This window comes from Pipra filicauda, unplaced genomic scaffold (genome assembly GCF_003945595.2).
Source record: "Pipra filicauda isolate LSUMZ 115617 unplaced genomic scaffold, ASM394559v2 scaffold401_size638136_pilon, whole genome shotgun sequence".
Lineage (NCBI taxonomy): Eukaryota > Metazoa > Chordata > Aves > Passeriformes > Pipridae > Pipra > Pipra filicauda.
Genome location: NW_024104534.1, coordinates 279,904 through 302,866, shown reverse-complemented (window position 1 = coordinate 302,866; position 22,963 = coordinate 279,904). Strand labels below are relative to the sequence as shown.

General features: G+C 45.7%; 1 protein-coding gene across 1 annotated transcript in view; it reads left to right on the top strand.

Moving 5' to 3' along the window:
- The window catches only part of GAS7 (growth arrest specific 7), a 107,304-nt gene that overhangs the window by 32,221 nt on the left and 52,120 nt on the right, over positions 1–22,963 (top strand). Inside the window, exon 2 of the mRNA XM_027748623.2 lies at positions 4,376–4,496. Within this exon, the coding sequence (XP_027604424.1) occupies positions 4,376–4,496 (121 nt within the window). The remainder of the gene's footprint in view (positions 1–4,375; positions 4,497–22,963) is intronic.

The window sequence follows — 22,963 nt, the reverse complement described above, 5'->3', positions numbered from 1 at the left end:
ACCCTGTCTAGTTTCAACTTCCAGTGCCTGTCTGCTGGTCTCTCTTTGCTGGTTCACAATGCTCTCTGCTGATAGGGAACCTCTTCTCCATACAGATGTCCTCTGTTGGGATTTACTGTTCTCATAAACTATCCTGGCAATAATTCTCCTAAAATAGGAGCAATAAATAGAAGTGATAGCCCAGTCTTGCTGATCTGTCTAAGGAAGAGATGTCTCTATGCACAGGTCCCTCTAAGCACTTTCTTGTTATATATGGCTGGGCACAGGGTGTACCCTGGTAGGAGCTGGGTTTGGTAGAGCTCTGAAGCCTGTCTGGTGGTGCTGTGCCAGCTGTGGAGCTGTGCTGGATGTGGAGCTGTGCCAGATGTGGAGCCGGGCTCTTGAACACCATCTCCCAGTTACCTCCCCTCCCTGTGCAGTCTCATGGCCTCTGTCCTTGGTGTGTCCCAGCAACAGGATTGCCTGTTATCACATGCCAGCTTAGTCAAAACTTTTCCCATATGGGTGTACAAACATGGTTCCAGTTTAACTGTGCTGATATAAGAAGAAGGAACTGCAGATAGTCTGACTGGGATGATTGTATCTACCGAGGAAAACAGAGCAAGAAAGTCTCCCCTTTTCCTCCGATCTCCTCTTTTGGCAGAGAAGGGACAGTGTGCTGCCTCTATGGCCTCTGTGGCACTCTCACGCCTGAAAGGATGCATGCGTGTGCCATAACTATGAGGTACTTAATCTGTGATGCATTATAGAGCCCAGTCCTACATGCATCTATCCCAAATCCCATCATCCCACATTATCTATCCCCTGGGCTCCTACGCAATGAACGTAGAGCTTATAGTGATATGACAAGGGGGAATGGCTTTAAACTTAGATTTAAATTGGATATTAGGAAGAAATTCTTTACTGTGGGGGTGGTGAGGCACTGGTACAGGTTGCCCAGAGAAGTTGTGGACAAAGCCAGATTGGACATGGCTTGAAGCAACCTGGGATAGTGGAAGGTGTCCTCGCCCATGGCAGAGAGTTGGAATGGGATGATCTTTAAGGTCCCTTCCAACCCAAACCATTCTATGATTCTATGATTGTCCACAGGCAGAGTGGTGGGAAGACCTGAATGAAGCCAAGTTTTGTTTCTTCTTCAGTTTCTCCCCTATGCCATTTTCAGTTCCTCTTTCCTCCCCAGAGCTGCTATAGGAATCGGAGTTCAACTGCTGTTGAGAGAGGATTGCACTGGGACAAGTTAGGGGCTCTAACACAGAAGTGGTCCCAGCATTCAGTGGATCTTCCTCTGCAGTCTCCATGGGATGATAAAGTCCAATCTAATAGTGAGCTGGTATTTAGGATCACATTCCTTTCTAAATCAAAGAGAAGAGATTCACACATCCATACTCCATGCTGTCTTGATTTCAGCTAAGTTAGTTTTCTTCCTAGTAGCTGGGTTTTGGATTTAGTATGAGAATAATGTTGATAACACACTGATCAGTTTTAGTTGGTGCTCAGTAGTGATGACTCCTAAGTCAAGGGCTTTCCAGTGTCCCATACTGTGCCAGCAAGGAGCTGCACAAGGAGTCAGGAGGGAGCGTGGCTGGGACAGCTGACCCAAAATGGCCAAAGGGATATTCCACTCCATAGATATTCCACACTGGGCACATCATACCCAATGTATAAAATGAGGGGGTTAGCTGGGAGGGGCTGAACGCTGCTGGCAGGCAGGGTGGGCACGGGTCACCAAATGGTGAGCAATTGTACCGTGCATCACATGTCTTTCTTAGGTTTTGATTCCTCTCTCTTTTTCTTATCTGTCTGTTCTTTGTTATTATCATCATCATTGTTATTATTATTATTATGTTTTTCATTATCATCTTTTATTTTAATGATTAAATTGTTCTTATCCCAACCTATGAATTTTACTTTTTTTTCTGATTCTCCTCCCTATCCCAGGGATGAGAGGCAGTGAGTGGGTGGCTGCGTGGTGCTGAGTTGCTGGCTGGAGTTAAACCACAGCACACGCACATACAAGCAAACTATTTCCCCATTGCTTTCAAGAGCTTCAGCATTTGGCAGTGCTGGTATTTCCCTTATATTCAGTCCTCTTGACCATCATTGATAGAGATCGCTGTGCTCATGGCACTTCTTGACTGGTGAATCAGAAGTAAAGGTAAAAGTATTAGTAACTAAAAAATATAGTATTATCAATTGCAAAACATAATGTTTTGTGTGCTTTTTGAAGTGATACACATTTTGGCAGGGACTACAGCTAAAACATTGCTCTTTATACTATTTCCATCCAACATTTGTAGCCATGGCACCTGTCTGTGAAAGACCTCTGCTTTTCCTGCAGTCGGTCAGGGAGACATGAAGCAACACTGAAAATGTGACTCAAAGGATGTAGGGGCAATTTAGAGCTTCCCTTAAGCATACTGGTAGTGTCTGTCCTTGCAGGACACTGGTGCTGACCGTGCAAAATGGAGGAATACCATGGGCCCCTAAAGTGAGCTGAGCCTAGCTGTGACCTCCTGGGCACATGGGATTGCTGTAGGATCACATTAAGAAGTAAGGGTAGTGGGAATGGAGGGACTTCAGTTCCAGAAGGGAAAATATGTTTTAAGTACAGAAATGGTGAGTGTGCAGCAAAAATGTGTGAAATCTAGATCTTCTGAAACAGAACCCAGGGTTGGATTATCCCAAATTCTTCTTTATGAGGCTTTCATGCAGAACAGAGATATTCTGGAATAACTTTGTTATTTTCAAGGCCAGAGATCCACGCAGGGAATATAAGGGACCCAACCTGCTGCCATATCCTTCAAGAGCTGGTATACTGCTACTGCAGAGTTTACTTTTCTTCAGTGTGCTTTAGCAGACAATAACAGAGGACCATTAACCCTGTGATGGAGAGAGTTCAGGAGTTCAGGATTTGTTCCAGCACTCTGCTATCCAATGGAACATGCTAGGAGAGAGACTAGTTTTGTGGCTCAAAAAGTAGCTTGGGGCTACCCTGTTCCCTCTGATATTACTTTCTCTGCATATCTTAGCAGCCTGGAGAAGAGAAGCTTTGGGGTGACCTAATTGTGGCCTTCCAGTAACTGAAGGGAACCTGCAAGAAAGATGGAGAGAGACTGTGAATGTAATGCAGTTGCTTCAGACCTGCCCCCCACCATGTCAGAAGGCATTTCCTGGATAGAGACTAGCTTCTGTGGGATAAATATTCAATTTAACATATTTTTCCTTGTTATTTTGCATTTCTTCCTTTGAAGACAATGGAAACAAACAGAGAGACAAAAGAGTGCCTCACATGCCTGGTGTGCCGTAGGGAATATAGAAAGGTGAACTGGAGCTCCCTGGGTGTGAGCCAGGAGCAGGCTGTTGTCTCCATAGCTGCAGCCCTATGGGGTTGCAATTGGCAATCTTTGGCCATCCACTTTGTCTCCTGGGTGAAGAGACCGGGTTCACACTTTCTCTGTAATGAAGCCCTCTTTGCTAGTCTCATATCAAGCAGCTGCTTTAAATCCCAAGCTACCAAGGAACCAGTAGAATTACTTGGAAAAGGGAATAATCCAAGTGATGCGATGTAGTGCAGACGATTACCTGCACTTCAGCTTCACCTCTTTCTTTTCCCGCACCCTGAAGCTGCACTGAAACTTGAAGCTGAGTTGATGAAGAGGTGTACAGCTGAGATGTGGCACCTGAACCCTTGTAGCAGTGTGCGTGTGCCTGGAGAACAGGTGGCAGCCTGGTGCTCATCTCCTGCTGTTCCTAATTATACGGATCACTCTTAGTAATCTGGATCCTAATGATCTTGTATCTGGATGATATGGATCCAGATTACATGTAGATCATTGCTAATTACATGCATTATTAGTATACAATCAGCATCCTGATAAATTTACTTCAGCACTCCTATAGGCTGAATGGCTCTGCAGTCTTGGAACTGTCTGAAGGTGATGGCGGCCCTGTAAAATAAATTGGGAATGCACTTCCATGACCAGTGCTTTGACCCACCGGTATATCCACATGAAGGTAAATGAGGACCAGGTGCCTGCCTCTCTCTCTCAGACACTTGATCATTTTATGCTTTGCATTTTACTGCTTAATGAGAGCCATTCTCTTGGACAAGTCCAGGTGCTCTTGGGACATCAAATACAGAGGGGTTCATTTTTGTCCCAAAGGGTGGTCTGTGTAGTCAGTGCTTCAGGAGAGTGTTGCTTCATGTTCTGGGTGAAGCTAAGACAGATGAGGGGAGAAATGGACTGAAAGTCTTTGAATGTATTGGAATCTCTAGAATGCCAAACCACGTGGTCCCTTTCCAGATGCGTGTCTGGTTAGACTTTACATTATCTTCATATTGACTTAATGGTTGGGTTTTTTCATTTCTCATCAGAAACCCGGAAAGGCAACTCCTCAGCCAGGAGAAGATACCTTGAATGGCCACCTTCCCCCCGGCTGGCAGAGCTACATGTCTCCCCAGGGCCGCAGGTACTATGTGAACACCTTCACAAATGGTAAGTGAGGGTGGGGGTTCAGTAAATGTTTCAGTCTAGCAGGACAAATCTGCTGCAGGAAATCGTCTTTCAAGTTGATTTTGATGACAAAGTAGGCCCAGAGCCAAAGGAATTAATATGACCCTGGCACCATGTGAAAGAAAATAATTATAAGATCTAGTTTTATGATCATCTGTCATCTTAATTTTGACCATCAGAAGACATCTGAAGCATTTACAAAAGACAGAGAATGTAAAGTAGAAATACCCCCATCATTAATGTTTTAGAATTTGAAACACTGTTGAGGATATAATTTTTACCACATTCCCTATTTCCTTTCCCTTTAGCTGGAGATATTTCTGTGTCTATAGATACATACATGTGAAGTAGTTTGATAGAACTAAAGCACTAGCACTAAAGCACCACTGAGGAAAACAGAAATAGTGAACTGGTCAGACTCAGCTTGCCCATGAAGACAAGGGAAGAAAAACACATGTAATGGGACAGCACAGACAGAATCTTCAGTTCTGTACTTGTGTGTTTTATTCACTGTCATGTTGGTAGAGAAGCAGAGTTAACTCACGATCTTATCAGCTGCTCAAGACCTGTCAAACTTGTACCACCTCTGGCTTACCTAAGACTCTGTGTCTACCTGCTTTTCTCATCATGAGCTCAAAGCAGCATTGCAAAACAGGGACTTGTGACCAGCAAAACCAGGTTTCTTTAGCAAAAAGAATGCCAGAATGACAAGGAAGAAGAGGACAGTTGTTAACAACGGAGTTGCAGCCATCAGAAATGACATTCACATTACTCTTCCTGACTTACAAGGAGATCCATGGGCTGTCCCAATGCACCTCATGGTCTGTTCTGGGACTGTGTTTCATTTCAGAAGCCCTTGGCCTGGAACTTGGCCAAGTCATTATTTACCAGATTTCAATGCATGAACATCTTGTAGGACCCTCCCTCCAGAAGGCACATTTCAATTTAACCCTGCCTTTGTTTTCAAGCGCAGTCTGCTCTGGCTGATGGGCAGCATCCTCTGCACAGCTGAGGAGATCAGCAGGAGTTAGATACCCCGTCCCCACTGCAATCCAGAGGTGGGTGAGGAGGTGATTAAACTCAGTCCTAAGACATCATGGGAATGGACCCTTACTCACTGGGTTGAGGCCAGATAAAAGCAGTGAGAGGCAGAGACTTTTTTATGTGATAAGAGCTCTTGCCACAGGGACCCTACCCCAGAAAGGTGGGTGGCCTGGACTAAGTTTCTCCATAACGTCAGGCAGCTTTGTACTTTCCTCATAAAAGTTACAAGAAATGTAACAAGGGCCAATAGCCACATTGTGCTTGGGAGCTCCAGGCCAGGAATCCGGAGAGCAATTTTCTCTAGGAAGGGATGATAACTCTGGCACAGGCTGACTAGGGAGGTGGTGGAATCTCCATCTTTGGGAAATCTCAGAAACTGCCTGGACAGAGCTGTGGCTGATCTGTTGTTAGCAGTGAACCTGCTCAGAGTGAAAAGATGGGCTGAAGACTTCCAGAGATCACTTCCAACCAGTCTTTCTCTGGAGAATGCCCAAACCTTTGGTTGTGGTCTCAGCTACTACAGTGGAATTGTTGTGCAGCAGGAAATATGGTTCTCAGAATAACAGCATGTAAGAGAGGGTAGAAATGGGATTTCTGTATTCTGATCTTTGCTTTAGGGAGCACCTATTCAAATCCTGTTTAGATGAGAATCTCCTCACTAGAGTAATCCTCAGCCCAACTGGCTTTGGAGTTATCGCGTGCTCTTGTTTCCTATTCTGGGCATAGGGAATTTCCGAGCATTTCTGAGCCTCCCATACTTCCATGAGGGCTGTAGCATTTCGTGAGACAATAGGAATCTCCTGCAGCATGTACAGGGGCACTCTGACCCCTCTGACTACTTCCAGCTTAGTTAGCGTTCCTGGCAAGCTCAGTTGCTCTCAGCCTGTTCAGTTAGAATATGCTGCTGCCTCAAAGTCTTCTAGCTGTGTAGAGACTGCTTTGTGCTAGTTTATCGGCTTGGTGATATCACTTGAGAGTATTTTTGCTCTAGTTGGGCTGTATGGCATGATCAGACGGATCTCAAATGCCTGTGCTTCCTCAAAGTGGATTATATGCCAAAAAAGTATCACCTGTGGTGTCATCTAGGCTTCAGACAAAGCAGAATGCAACCTTCAGACCTCTCTGCTGAAGTGTGTGATGAAGCCTTATCCAGTCCTGCCATGGGCAGCTGTCTGGACACTGTTTTGATTTAATCTGACTAATTGGCTTTGACTTTTGATCCTGCAAAACTTGTAGTTCAGGACTATCTGTAGGCTCATGTTGGTCAAATCTCATGTTGATGCACTTTCTTCCTTGACTGTGCTGCAGAGTTGGACCTACTGAGACATGCAGTCACCTTAAAGTCAAGTTTGGCATGTGAGGCTAACAGTGGGATTATCACTTTGACACTCAAGATGTATTCTAAGTCAAAGACAATACACTATAAACCTGCAGTCCCCATTTTTCCTGTGGTAGAGCTGCATTGGCATGGGTAATGTTTATTGCCAGTCTCAAAGACTGGACAGCTCTCTGACTGCACCTGCTGACTTGTCTGAACTGCTTATTTGTCCTGTCACTGCTGCAGCTGCTGCTGGGAGTACCAAGATAAACAGTGGCAACGTTTGTCACGAGGATATGGTGCCAGCAGACATCTCTGTCACAGGGTTCCATGGACCTCCATCCTGCTTTGCCTCCATAGCACCATTGTTTCAGCAGCAGGAGCCAGGTCTCTTCTCCTTCAAGGTGCAGATGTACTCCTAGGATGCTTTCTCTTTACCATAGCTATCACCAGATGATGAAAGTATGCTGAAGCATTTTAGAGAGGTATCACTGTCTAGTGACACTCAGAGGTCAGGTGAAGCCAGTTGGCTAGCCTTCAGTGTGATCCATGCAGTTAAAGGTCTGCTGCTCATCATTACCCACCAACAGCAGTTGATGCAAAACTCTCGGTTTGTAAGGTCACAACCACTTCTCAGATCTCCGAGGAACCAGGCAACTCTTTTACTGAGAGGGTTGATCAAAAAGTGTTTCTAGACCTTCTCCTCCTATCTGAGGAAGAAGTATTTGCATCTCCAAGGGAGTGAAGGCATCCTTATTTTAATGAAGACAAATGACCAGACTGTCTCTTAGATAAGGAATGAATACTGTGAGATTCAAAGTGAAAGATTAAATCTGTCTGAAGCCCCTTAAAAGTGTTTGAGAAGTATCCTTCTCCAGCCAAGAAGCTTCCCTGTCGAATATGTGTTCTCATGCAAGGGCTCCCCTTAGCAGATGCAACAAGGCACAAGGTGTGCTCGGAGAAGAAAGCTCTGTGTAACACCTTGCCAGGAGATGATTGCACTTCAGAGCAGTAAGGGAACGAGAAAGAACTTTCTGGTTATTTTCAGTGTAAGTTGTTTAATTGTGGTTCTCTTATTTTTTTTTCACTTCTGGCTTCCACAAGCATCTGTATCTGCTTTGCTGAAAACAGATGTTGCGTATAAAGTATTTTATTAGAATTGTACAGTAACATAGCTGCACTGGAAGGTGAGTTCAGGGCAACTTAGATAACAGCAAGGCACTGTTTCTTGAAGGTTAGGGTAGATGTTTCAGTGGAGGGACCTCAGACAGTTCACTGTCTGCTCATCCCTACCAGGGCCTTCTGCTGCGTTGAGTAGCAGGAGCAGTGGCTCAGAGGGGTGAACACTTTGACATATCACAAAACACTGGGACACACTGGGCTGTAAGGGTTTCCAGGGACCCTCTTACACTGCTGTACACTGAAAAATGAGGTTTTCTTCTTCTCCATTTGGAGCCTTCTGTCAAAGAGGACTTTGGTTTTCAGTTCCAAAGTGGAAGGAGGTTCTGACTTCAGAGCAGATTAGGCATGTCCCTGTGTATATCTTGGCTCCCATTGTCAGGATCTAGAAAACTTCCTATTCAGCAAGAAGAGACGTGAAACTGTCCTGGAAGGGTCCTGTATCTGTCATCGACCAAAGCTCCTCCCAGGCTCCTCTGAAATGCTCTACGGAGTTTGCATCCATTTCCAGGTGCAGAATCTGAATGTGGATCAGAATCACTGCCAAATCAAGGGTGTCTTCTCCAGGTGCTGAAGTACCAAATTGTCCAAAGAGACTGTACAACTTCAGCTTTTGTTACAGTGGCTTGTACTTTAAGTAGCCTCTTTTTTTAATAAATATGACTGTTTATTCTTCTAGCTTACAGCAAGTCTCTCTAGCTGCTGTGGAGACTGGTTTTATGCATTTTTCTCTTCTTATTTTAAATAACTTAGAATATCCTTCCTATCAAAGCTTTTCTGTATTGTTTTCTCTGTGCTTCTCCTCCCTACTGAGGCTAAGCCAGGCAGTGGAGCTGAAGTAGAGGTAGGAGGCGCTCTACTTCTACTCTAACATGCGGAAATTTGAGAGGAGAAACTAATAATAATTAGAAGCAGCACAGAGCTGTCCAGTGGACTGAGGGGGAGGGAGGGAGGCAGGCAGGAAGGAAGGAAGGAAGGAAGGAATTCCTCTCCATGACAGAGCATCCAGCAGTATCCTCAGCGCTCAGCTGGAGCCTCCCCAGAAGTTCCTTCGTGCTCTGCCTTGCGCATGTGCTGTGTGCACCCTGGGGATCCTGTCCAGCTGCTTCCATCCATGGATGCAGCTGCTGAGCCCCCACTAACAGCGTCCTACTGCCCACTGTTTCTGATCCCACTTTTTCTAGAGTCCGGAGGCACGGCCTCAGTCTGGACCTGCCACTAAATGCAGTTAGTGCAGTAAATGCTGGAGTGTTCCAGTCTGGCTTTTCCTTTAGGGCTACTGTTAGACAGCAAACATAGCACTGCATTTTAGGTTGAACAGCACTCTGCAAGGTCTCCTAGAACCCACAGATCCATACTCTTGCTTTCTTTTTATACATATCCCTTAGGCATTGCTATCATGCATCCTCTCTTTGGTTGTCCCTTCCGTCATAGGTCTCTCATGCGTGAGGTGGAAGACAGTCACACAGCGGTTTGGTAAGCATATGTGGAAGCTCCAGGCATTGGGTTCACTGTCTGTTCATGTAAATGATGTATTTGGACATCCTCAGAGTGCCATGTCCTTCACATGCAGCACTCCAGCTGTCCTGGGTGCCCAACCAGTTGCCTTGCCAGTCAGTGGGAGGCATATTCCAGTGCAGAGTGAGGGGATTCATCCAGCTCTGGACTGTGGTGGAGCCCTGGGTTGGGTGAGAGCACAGCACAACATCCTTTTGCCCCACTCTGGGGCCTTGCTGGCACCCACTGCCTTTCTAAGGGGGGGATGCTATCAGCAGCCTTTCTTGGCAGGTCCGTGGTAGTTTTAGCACTTCCATCGTTGAAAAGCAAGGGTGAGAGGAGGTATGGGCCTTCTCATGGGGCAGGACTGTGGCTAAACATTTATCCAGCCTCTGGGCAGGGTCTGTGAGCAGGGCCCTGCATGAAGGAAAGACAATTCATTGATTAGGAAAACAGGTCTTAAAATCAGCAAAGGCAGTTTGAAAGCTGGCTGGAGGGAAAACAAAAAGGGGACCATAGTTAAATTATAGTAAGCTCATGCAAAACTGTTTGGCAGATCATTCTCAGAGCATAGTTATCAATGGTCCCTTGTCAAAGGGTAGTTGGTACTGAAGGGAATCCTGCAGTGATCTGCCTGAGAATTCGTTCTAGTCAGTATTTCCAGTAATGAATGGCATGTTGACATTGAGAGCACTTACTCAAACAATAACTTTTAGCTGGAGCTGGGAAGAACATGGTGTGCTGCACAGAACAGGCTCAGAATTCACAATCACACTGGAATAGGATGCTGTTCAGTAAAGATGCACTTAAGATCAGAGATTTCATCGGAAATAATTAAGTGACAAAGACAGGCAATGGAACAGTTTACAAAGATGTCAGGGCTCTGGAGGATCTAAAGCTGAGTGCAAGCCAGCAGTGTTGTTCTAGTACAAACCAGCTAGCATTTTCCATTATATAAATAGGAGTGTTGTCTGTGAGGCATGAAGTAAGCCTCCAACTTTACAAGGAAATTATAAAGCCTCAGCTGGAATATTTTATCTTGTTTGGACTCTACACTTCAGGAAAGATGGTAGTCAGTTGGATAAAGCCCAGAAGGGAGTAGAAAAATTATGGGAAATGTGGAATACATAGCCTGTGGGCAAATGCTGAGAGACTGGGGGTGTCTGCCCTGGGAAAGCAAAGATGCGGATGGGAATGTGAAGGTAGGCTTTCAGTGCATAAAATGCCGTCAGGGAGAAGACTGTATGCAATGCCTGTCATCACTAGAAGATGCAGTAACACACTTCAATTGCAACAACTAACCCTTCCAAGCTCTCTGAGATAGCAGAGTGTGGGAGTAGGGAGTTGCCTGGGAGTCCGTATCACTGGAGGTCTCTAAGAGCAGGTTACGCAAAACCATGAAAATTCACGTTTGCCTTGCTCTGGGGCACACAGCAGGGACAGAAATCCCTGTTGAGCCTGTTTTTTCAGTCCGTAAAGCCTAAACTATATGAAAAATATTTATCAATGTAGAGAATGACAAATGTCTGGGACTCACATGGGAGTTGTTCTTTATTTGGTATCTTTATATTTCCCCAATTTTTACATTCAGCACATCTAACTAGGCTCTTGTCACTCATCTGCTGGTTTGCTTTTTCTGGTTGTCTAAGTCGAAGAATCTTAATGAGTTCAGAGGAACATTTAGTTTGCTTCTTTTCATGTGCAGCTCTGTTGAATATTCCCACTATGTTTTGGGACAGGTCCTGCTCCTCCCTGGACAGTCCTGCCCTCGAGCTTTCCAAGGAAAGGCAGGATCAGCCAGGAATGCAGCAGCAGACAGGCTCCACACCACGCAATCCCAACGGCTGGGATGGGAGTGTGGCTGGGAGCAGGGAGGGGACACAGTCTTTGAAGAAGGTCAGCAAGCAAAAGCTGTACAAGTTTTGGTGGAGCTCTGAGCTGCTCCCCAGCAGCTCAGTGTGTAGTTCTGCTCCCTCCTCCTATAGACAAGAGGTGTTGGGGGACCTGTCTGTCCAACGACTCACCTTTTGGACCATGCCTGGTGCTGCATCATCTCTACCTCACCATTTCCTTTCTTCGTCACGCAGTGCAGAATCCTTTTTTTTGAATGAAATAGGTTTTGGTTTTTTTCTCTTTGTGCTTGAGCTATTCATAAATCTGAACTCAAGTATGTGCTCCCTTTCCTAGGGAGGGAAATGGGATTTTAGGACCAAGTAACATTTTGATTCTTCTGAGCCTTCAAAATACAACAGAACCCTCCCTTCTTGTGAGGCATTGCTATTATTGTCAGCTGTTTCCAGCAGTTAGTGTCTTTCCACATTATGATTATCTGCCTGTGTTATCCATACATCTTACCTGACCATAATAATATTTCCACCATGTGAGTCGTTGTGTGGTCTAATTTTCATTGTCTTTACATGGAAAACATAAGGAATTGGTTTTTAATAAGAAAGAAAAAGAATTTATGAGACAGTGTTCGTATGTGTGAAAAAGACATTAAAAAAAATCAGTAATGAAAGAATTGGGGTGACTGTGAAACAAACAGATTTCCATAGGTAAATAAGCCAGATGACAAACAGCACTTTCCTGTCTGTCTCCACTTGGTGGTCCCACCAGATAAGCACTCCACATTTATTATCCTTTGAAACAGGTTCAATCCTGAAACCATTGTGAAGACCTCTGACCTGTATACGATCTGCACAATGAATCCCAAGACAATTTCAATATACTTTAGGTTTTCTCAGTATGACCTTGCTGAGGAAGTTTGAGTCTGCACCAGTTACATTATAGTTGAATGCCTGGCATCTGTCTTGTGCAACATCTAGAGACATCCCAGCTTGTCATGTCAAAACATAAGAAAGAGGAGTGAGATGGCAAGCCACTCTCAAACGTCTGGCAGATCCTTCCCTGTAGCACTTATGGTCCTCATTGTGCATCATTAATTCTGCAAGGAGTTTCTGCCGTGCATCATTAATTCTGCCATCCAGAAGAGTTGGGATCCCTCTACTGGGATTTGGAGGGTTAAGTGCCTGTTTGCACTCTCTTTTGAGAACTGGCACTACATCAAGCAAGGATAATGAGCTGTCAGGCTTCTGCCACCGGAGTCCAGAGCACTGACTGGCCTCTTGGATACTCACTGCCCGTAGATAGGTTCCACCGTCTCTGTTGCTATCTGAGCAGGGTGGAGTTTGATTCACCGACAAGGTACCAACTGCAGGGTAGACAACTCCATTTGAACAGGATCTTCCAGTCTTACCATTTATCCATGAAAAGAAACAGTTAGCTTTACCTCTCAATTGTTTTCCTGATGTAGGTGTCTACTATAGCTAACATGAACTTTGCCCTATAAGTGCCAATCTCTCTTCATTGACTTTAGGGAGAGCCTCAGTGACAATACCTACTCCCCAGACAGGTAAAGCTGGCTCTGGCATGAACCTCAACAAAGACCTGAGCTCACAGCCAAGAACTGAAGGAGAACTTAAGACATTTCCTCAGTTTCCCTGTATGGGATTATTGCCCCTTACTGCTCCAGAGAAGTAAGCTGTGATGGTGTCAGCAGGCACAGACAGGGCTGAACAAACAGCCTCTTTGTGTCAGGTCATATGGTGAACACGCCTCCCTTCACATCCAAAATATCCGCCCTGGCTTTCTTTCACATCAGTGTGTAGGATGAATAGGACACCTGTAAAATACCACACCTCATTTCTACACTTCCAGCTGTATGTTCATGCATCCACACATCTGCACATGTACTCCTACTTCAGAAGAGGGGCATCTCTTTGGGGGAGGTTCAGTGTCTGGAAAGCTGCAGTGTTCCTGGGGGGCTACCTGAATAGCAGGAGCTGGAAGGCCAGGCCTACAGCTCTGCAAATCACAGAGTCATAGAATCACAGGATGGTTTCAGTTGGAAGAGACCATAAAGAACATCTCATTCCAATCCCCTGTCATGGGCAGGGACAACTTCCAGTAGACCAGATTGCTCCAAGCCCTGTGCAACCTGGCCTCGAACCCTTCCAGGGATGGGGCAGCCACAGCTTCTTTGGGCAACCTGTGCCAGGGCCTCACCACCCTCACAGGCAAAAGTTTCTGTTTTACACCATAAAGACCAAGGCAAAAGTATTTATCCAGAAGCAGGAAGTCTTGACAGGTGTAGGAAATACAAGAAATATGACCTGCTGGCATCCTAATGATTGAGGAAAGAAATATGTGGTTAGATACCTGCATTGCATAAGTCCTAATAATAACCCAGGAGCCTCCATGGAGCCTGGAGGGAGGCAATGGAAAGGAGAGGCAGGCTCTGCCAGTACAGCCTCGGGGATGTCCCAGGGAGGAGACCACCTTCCCCATAGCACATTTGACCTCATTCAAGGTAGCCACAGCATATGGCTTAGAGCTGGCCAGAGCTGCAGCTCATTGTTACAAAGCTGTCAACCCTACAGAAAGCTTCTCTACGTGATAGAAACTACTAGGTCTGAGCTATGCCAAAATGCCAAAATGCATTTTGTGTGCAGTTTGTTTGAGCAGAGAGCAGAGAGAGGGGGGTGATACTTTTCTGCTCCTATAGCAACGAATGGGAGACCAGTAGTTACTCTGAGGAGGGAACAATACTACTCTGCCTTAGCTATTTTACCCATCAAGTTTTAGATGTTAAAATCTCCTCCTAGCCAGTGTTTGGCTCTCTCCAAGCCCGTGCTTCCGTTCTTTCTCCAGTCACAGCATCACCCACAGGCACACAGCACCTTGCACTACCATAAGCCCTCTAGGACATGTGCTCAGTCCATGTTTTCCCACATCCACTGCATAGCCAAGGGAAAAGGAATTGGTTGTTTGAAGTGTGTAAGCAGCTTGACCCCCTTGTCCCCATCTCCTGAAGCTCCCGCTGTCCTGCAGAGGAATCCGGGGCTGTAGCCATGGTGCTGGTGACTCTGGGTAAGAGGAGCATGGTGTGCAGCCCACCCTTCCCTGGCTGACTCCTTCCCGTGGCCAAGAGGGGTTTTTAGGGGTGGCTGCTCCTGCTTCCCAAGGTTGGGGGAGCATGTTGGCAGCTGGACGTAATGGCAGCTGATGGACTGAGGGAGAAGGGGGTTTGTACATCCTGACAGGGGTGGGTTAGGGGTCCTGTTTGCAGGCAAGGGGAAGAAAAGCACAGACAGATTGGAGAGAATGTAAGTCACCCTTATGCACAGCTCCCATGCTTCCTTTGAGCCAGCCTGGCTGCCCATTTAATTCCCCTATTTGCCTCAGGAAAAATATGAACACAGGCTATTTGTTATTCCTCCCTCACCAGAACTTTGCTGCCCTTTGTGTTGGCTTTACCCCAGCAGACAGTGGTGGGCTTCATCCCTTGAGGCCAGCTGCCCACCACCCTCTCCTTGGGCTTTCAGGTCAGGCCTGATGTTGACCTGTTTGAACAATTGTGAAATAATGCCTCCAGAAGCTGCCACTTTTCTTGTGACCTTCATATTTCAGGTGAGCTGTCTTGAGTCCTTGATAAATGTCCCAGTGCTTTCTGCACACTCCTCCATCTCCACCTGTGACTCTGGTGAGGTGATGTTGTGTGTGATCTTCCTAAAGAAAAGCCAACTGGTGTTTATGTGAAGTGCTGCGGGCCCCTCAGGGCCTGTGTCCCTGTCACCATCCAGCTGAGATTGCCTGTGTCTGGCTGTGTAAAGGGGTGTCCCTGTCTGTCCCCTTCCAAGACAGGTACCATTGCAGCAAGTCAGTGAGAAGCTTTGTTGTTCTGCTGGAATTTCAAGAAATAAATGTCCTCAGGCTGCTCTGTGTTGCAAAATCACTATGTGGGAAGTTTTCAAAACCTTTCATGTAGTGAGCTGATGGGAAGATTGTGAACAGGAAGAAATCCTATCTGGGAGAGGGGGCAGATAGAGAGAGTGTGGACATCTGCATTCAACCCTGAGCACATCTGGACAATCTGTGGGTCTTTTGGAGGTAGGTGCTGGTAAGGTGAAATCATTTCCGCCCTGGAAATCTCTTATCTGCCAGTTCCTGTGAAATAACTATGTTTATTTGCCTGCTGCTGTTTTGAGGGTTTGGCAGTGGGCTTCTAACCCAAAGCAAGAAAAATAGCACTGCTCTCCCCTGCCTGCATTTCCTTACAGGGCTTCATATTTGGTTCAGGTAGTGTCAGAACTGCTGGCAACTTCCTGCAGAGCCTCTCCCCTTTCCCAGGGTTACACTGAGATCATCTGAAACATATTTCGGAAGTAACTCCCTAGTATGACATTTTCTCATTGACAATAGTTGTAGTTCTTTGTAGTGACTGAAACTGAGAGGAGACATGAATGCATGGGCACAAGTGATGGGGAAGGACGTAAAGACCTCGGGTAGGACAAGTAGAGGGGCAGAGAAGGTGGGAAGCAGGCAAGGTGGAAAGGTGAAGATGCTCTCCAGTTTCTGAAAGGTGTAAAGAATTGTGTGCTTCACATAGCCTCTTAAAACCATCTTCTGAGCATGGACAATACTTACCCATCTTTAAGACAGCTGGGGTGAGCAATCTCCTCTGCTTTGACACCCCCGTTAATCCTCTTTTCAGATATGAGACTGTTGTAACGCTGAAGGGAGCGGACAGAGCAGATGATACCTCACATAACCTGGATTGTAAGAGAACAAGAAAAAGCTTCAAGCCTGCTTGGCAGGGGTACCCTTTGTATGTTTTCTGAAAGGGGAACCCTAGGAACACTGCCGTGCTGAGTTCAAAGCACCACGTGCCCAGAATGCACAGCTACTATGTGGTTAACAAGTTGCTCAGTGTCTGTGGGAGGGGTTTACAATTGTGTGTGGGTGGTAGATTCATCAGGAAAATATTTGATTATGCTGAAGAAATTCTGTGATGGGCTGCAGCTGTAATACCTCTTGCATTAGTCAAACAATAGCACTCCAGCTACCTTGTCTGTCACATTAAAGATGACTTATGTACTTATGACACTAGTGTGTGTGTGGCTTGCTGCCACCTTGCTTTCACAGCTGAGGTTAACCTTAGATGATGTGTTCTTATTTCCAGCCTTTTCTTGTCTGTGGTGTTAGGTCCTTCCCATTTACTAAACAGTTTCCTGTCTCCTGTAAAGCAGGAATTCTACTTTTACGTTGCCTTGATTCTAATTAAGGTCCATATATTCTTATAATGACAAATATCACTAGTAAAATGCCACCTGCAACAGTAAGTTCTGGCGCAGTCCTGAAATGTGTAGCTAAAAGTGGTCATTTCCTTGAAAAGAATCTTAAGTCCAGCACTTCAGAGTTTTAGGAAAATTTTCGTGATCTGCCTGAAAATATGTATTACATAGTATCCTCCTGGTATCACCAGTCAGCTTTTCTGTTTCTGCTCTCCTGGGTGCCCTTTCCATCATATCCTAATTTACCCTTCACCTTTCTTCACTGAAGTTCCTAACGTCCTATGGCTGGTGAGCATCTGGGTTAGCATCGTCATAGAATCACAGAATGGTGTGGGTTTGAAGGGACCTTAAAGGGATCTCGTTCCAAATCCCCTGCCATGGCCAGGGATGCCACCCACTACACCAGCTTGCTTAGGACCACATCCAGCCTGGCCTTAAACACTTCCAGGGACGTTCTTTCCATTCAGCATGGTGCTGTCTTTGTCTTGCAAGTAAATTTCCCAAACCAGTATCTGCTAAAACATGCAGGTCTGAGTGGTTAAGCCCTAACACGTCGAAGGCCCCCTGGAATCCACAGCTGGAAACTCCACCAATCTTCATCCTTCTTCTTCCTCGTCCATGGCTGCTGTCATGAGCAGTGCCTGGCACCGCTTGGGCAGGTAACAGTGGTTGTGGTCAGCTCGTATGTGACACTGTTGCCATTAGGACACTCACTGGGTCAGAGAATTGGCACGGAGACTCAGAGGGACTTCTGCATGTTTTGAGGTTCTCCATTAGAGGCCGAGGGCCCTCCTGATTCAGGACAGCAGCTCCTTCGTCCTTGTGCTCCCACATTTTGGTCCAGTGAGCCTTGCAGTAGTGAATCCCATATGGGTCACCTATAGCTGTATCATCTCAAAAGGCCCAAACAACCAGCTCATGCATGAGTCTCTGAACTACAACACGGTCATCTGCACAGTGGCCTCACACACATGGGCCTCCCAGGACCCTGGCCTTTACCTCCATCCTTATACCTAATGAAAAGAGACAAGAAAAGTGGGCAGAAGTGACAGATGCAAATCTCTCTGCACCTGCGTCGAACATGAGAGTCAAGCTCACAAGTGCTGAAAGCAAAGTACCGGGTACTGCATGAACTGGTTCAGCAGGAGTTGCGGTGTCAGAACTGAAATGCAGTTCCATCCCACAGGCAGTTCAGTAAAAAAGAGACTGAGGCTGCCATACAGCTTTTAACCTCAGTCCTGAAAGACACACCATGGAGACAGGCACCATCCAAGAATTCTTGAATTCTTCTGTCTGTGTGTTGAACATAGAGGTGCTTGTTGCACGGGAAAAGTTGCTGGCAAGAGCCCTCACTTGATCTTTCAAAATGATTACTGGGACCTGTGCCATGCCCTTCTTTTTACAAACACCATGTGACAAAAGCAAGGCTTTCATTGCAGGCTTAGCAGAGATAATAATGCTATTTCCAGCACTTTGTGAGACACACTTTGTTCTTCTAGGTTTTGGGCCACTTTACCAGGACAGGTTATTATATCACCTTTTAGCTAGGGCATCCTGTAGCTGAGGGAAACCATCACTAGAAGTTTTATCTGTATGAGAAAAAACATGTAATAAAAATGCTTGACATCTCTTTTGTGTCTGCATAGATGACCTACTCTGAGCTGCAATTCACAAGTTTAGTTGGAGTAGGGGTTGACTGTAGCTGGTGAGGCATGAAAAAAACCCATCAGCACACAGACCAAATCCTTCCAAGCTTCTTAACTAACTCAGAGAGATAGAAAATATTAGACAGAGAGTAGGCTGTGGTTGTATTCCTTCCATCCACTGATCTCCCACATTGGGTCCAGCAAGTAATCCAAAAGAGTCAAGAATTGTCTGCAAGTCGTGAAATTCCTCACTGCTTTTCAGCACTACGGCACTGGTTTTCTTCACAGAGAGAGTCCCTGTAAGGCGGATGCTGAGCCCCGGGCTGACACCTGCACCCCAGCTCTCAGGTGTGCTGGGCAGGAGCTCCAGGAACTTGCCAGTCTAGCCAAATTACTGGGTCATCTCTCTCAATGAAATAGCTTTCAGTTCACTTTGAGGTCACTTTCTAACCAAGCAAAGATAAAATTTCTTGTTTATTCTCTGAAAATAAAGAGCTCAAGATTTGGTTGGTAAAGGTTGGAATTAGTTACAAAATGACCAACTGTAATGAATAGCCTTAGTGCCATCCTTAGCTAGAACTGTTCCAGGCTGTGCTTGGGCTGTCAGGATGGATGTACTTCCTCTGGAGAACTGACCACTCTCTGACCATTCACCCAATTGCCTTCCCCATTCACAATAGCACCAGTGAAAATGCAAATATCACTGAGTGATCACAGAGCAGAAAATTCTCCTACTTAGTCTGTCATCTTCCTCCAATCCTCCAGTGAAATGCAGCATTATGAAAATTGCTTTCATATTCTTGATTGAGGTCTAGCTTGCAGTGGTGCAGTAGGGAGGTTTCCTTTGCACCTGGTGCTTCTCAATTTAATCCTTTTTATGTGATTACAATGCTTAAATATTATGTGTCTTAGGAAAGAATAGTTGAGCTTGCAACATCATAATGTTCCAGTGCTCTCAGCTGTGGCATTGCATAGAAGCTGTGAGACAAAAATGTGCTCCCACATTTTGGTTCAGTGAGCCCTGCAGTACTGAATCCCATATGGTATATTATAGGGTCTGCAGGAGGTCAGGTCTGGTCTGAGTCAGTTCTGTGAACTGATGCAGAGGTGAGGCCTCCTCATTCCAAGAAACAAAATCTCCTTGTGCTACTCATCGTCTGGAACAAGAGGAAAACATTTTCATTGTACTCTCCTCTGCTTCAAAAGTTTTGTATGGTTCACACCAGTCTCAGGGCACTGCAAGCGCCCTGTTCCCTCCTTACATGTCCAAACCCCCACACTCCACTGGCCATTCCTTTGGGCTCTTTTCTCCCACACACAGTGTCAAGAGATGAAGTGTCCTGAAACCCCAGTTTATCACAAATGTCAGGAAGATCTTAGCCAGAAAGGGGATATGAGGTGCAGGACCCCTGACAGGTCTCTGCTCCTGGCTGGTGAGGTGAGGTTGGGAGTGTCATGGCTCTAGGCAAATGGGAGGTTTGGGCTGGGAGTGTGGTACTGTGCTGTTAAAGGAAACCTTTCCAAAGCAGGGCTATTTGCCCTCCCCTCTGACTCACAAGGCCAACCAATCAGGCAGGCCCCAGACCTTGCTGAGAGCCTATGGAGATGCAGTGGAGAAGCAGAGGAGGGCTATGGAAGGTTTGCAAATTGCACAGAGAGGTGTTTCCTCTCTGCCATTGGCAAGAGCAAAGTGAATCCAAAAGAGATGATGTAAGGCTGTGGGGACTTGTTCTACCCTTCTGCAAACGTGACTTCTAGTTCTTCCTGTTTTCAGGAACAGTTTGGGAGAAGTTTGCAGGGTTTCTTCTTGTGGCATAGATGAGGGACATGTTCTGTTGCTGTTATTCATCCTTGTCTGTGCATGTTCATCCTTGGCCTGTGCAGCCTGCATAGCTTCGGGTTATTCAGGGCAGAAACTGGGTTTGGAGCTGCTCAGCATCACAAATTTATTGCTCTTAAAGCCAAAACAAGCTCCAAACCTATTTACAAAGACATGAGTTAGCACCAGTAGTTGGGAGACACATGGCAGCTGCTACGGATCCTTAAGACCAGGAAAGGTCTGCACAGTAAGGAGACTCAGAGGTCCTCTGGCTTGATCTGCCCCATTCTCGTAGTTTAGACAATGAAACTGTGGAGCATTTAGCTCCTAAAATAGAACTACACATGACACTATGGAAGAGGTACTAAATCCATTCCTGAAAGCAATATAAGCACACTTGTGAGGGATTGTGCTAGAACATAAAGCCTTGATGTTTGACTGATGTTGTATGTTCAGACTGGAAAGCAGCTGCTTTGACCTCAGTCCTACTGGATTCATGGAAAGAGGTCAAAAAATTTCTTCTTCATTACGGCGGATTAGTTGGATGGGGGAGACCTCCAGGCCTTAGAGTGCCAGCCCCATTACCTGCGAGGTGAATGCCCTTCCCCTCGCCCCCACACGTGGCCGGCGACCCCGCAAGGAGCCCACACAGACCACCTGGGAGGGACGGACGAAAGAGGAAGTTTATTGCGGGGAAGGGGTTTATAAGGCTTTTAGGAGGGTCAAAAGGGGACCAATCACAAGTTCAAGGGCACACAGAAAAAACCAATCAGGTAAGGGGTCAACAGCCAATAGGAAGGGGTTAACAAGGACCAATGAGAAACACCTCAGGACACCTTCCCAGGATACTCCTGTATGAGAGACAAGTCCCTCAGAGGGGGTGTCGGGAAGAAGAAGCAGTGATCTTGCAGAAAATACAAAAAGCCATTTTGAAACATGTTTAAACCACATTAAAAACTTCTGTTTCTATAACATTTGAGCTGTTTTCTTCTTTTTCTTCACTAGTCCATCTCTGACAGGACTTCTTCCATCCTGCATATGGCAAATCCATTGCCACACTTCATATGCTACACTTTGATCCCAAAAATCGTCTGCCTCAAGACCTCCTCACGAACTGTGTTTCTTGACTAACATGACATCCCAAAATGCGTGGCTCTCTGAAGGCCTGACACATCATGTCATTTCTCATTGTGCCAAAGAGATGCAAAGTGAACTTTCTTCCCCCAAACACCAGAGGTTTTCACTTTCCTTTGGTAGGAAATGTTTAACCGCATCTGTGAAAACCCTCTCTGGTTCCATTGGCAAGTATAGCTTGGATCATGTAACCATTTTAACTCTTACTACGTCATTTCAGTTGGCACAAGTTGGCACAAGTGGTTTTCTTCTGCCTTGCTGTTCAGTACCTAATTCCATATGGTTTGGTTTGGAAGGCACCTTGTACCAGCCTCTGCAGGGGATAGCTTCAGGTGTCCCATGGGCAGGGACACCTTGCACTTAGACCAGAAGGCTCCAAGCCCTGGCCTTGAATATCTCCCAGGGCTGTAGGACTTCTTTTTGTTGACAAACCTCCTTCCCAGTCCAGAGGGTGACAAAGAAGCTACTAGTCATTCCTTTCCCTCACCAACTAAATTAACTAATTAACATGTGGCTGATTAGAGAGGGCAGAACTTGTTGGTGTTGTTCTGCCAGCGCTAAATTGCGCTCTTAGAGTACAAGGCTTTAGCTTGACTCCAGCATGCTCTCTGGAAAATTGGGAGGGATATAAAATTCTAGGCCAATATTGAATCTATTCCTAATAGCTGTGATCATTGTTTTACCACAGGGTTACAAGTAGTCTTCAGATTTTCCAAGCACCAGGATCAAAGGCTCCAAGATGAGTCTCTGCCTTGGTTGTGTCAGACAGTGCATTATCTCTCAACAAGCCTTTCCTGTGTTGCTGTGGAAGAAAGTCATCCCCCCACTCACTTCTAATCTCCACTCTCACTTGTAGTTGTGACTAAGCTGCAGAGAAATTTGTAATGTTGCAGTTCTACCTTGGTAAATTTAGCTGCTTCCAGTAGATGGCATTCCAGCAGTGCAGTCCTGATCTAGATTAGTTCCTATCCCTGCTTGGGCTGCTGAAATAATCCTGTTACTCTGTGCGCAGAAGTGGACTTCTTTTTCTCCTAGCACCCAAAATAAATAGAGTTAAAACGCTCTCGCTCTTTTCATTTCCTACCCAATAAAAGATGTTATTTCTATTTTATGCATTTTATAGCACTTTCTTGTTTTATTTTTGATGTGTTTAACTCCACGATCGCTTTATTTTGGAAAATTTGTCAAGACGCTGAATTCACAAATCTGCTAACCACTGGGCACTGCTCTTTGATGTGTGAAATTTCTGCCCTCAAGTTATGTATCTGGGCTTTCTGTGTGGCAGAGGGGAAGAGTGAGGCACTGCACAGCTCCACAGCAGCGAGCAGGCAACACAGAGACCAGTTACAAGAAGCAGCTGGTAATTTTAACTGATTAATTACATTTCAAATATATTTGGTAGGTTTTTAGGTACATTCATCTGTATGGTCACAAAAATACTGTAGGCAGATACGCTTGCATAAAAGCCCCAAGCCAAATATGAAAGTAACTTTCTTTACTGCTAATGTCAAAGTTAGTGCTGACAAAAACACATTACTTTACTGACTGCACTGGGGCACAGCATCAGTGATCATCACAGCCCTTCCCCATAGATCTCCAGAAAACAGTCTTTGAAACAGTTGTCTTCAAGTCAACTCATTTATTGCTATTACTCATTAATCAGCAATTTACATTAGAAA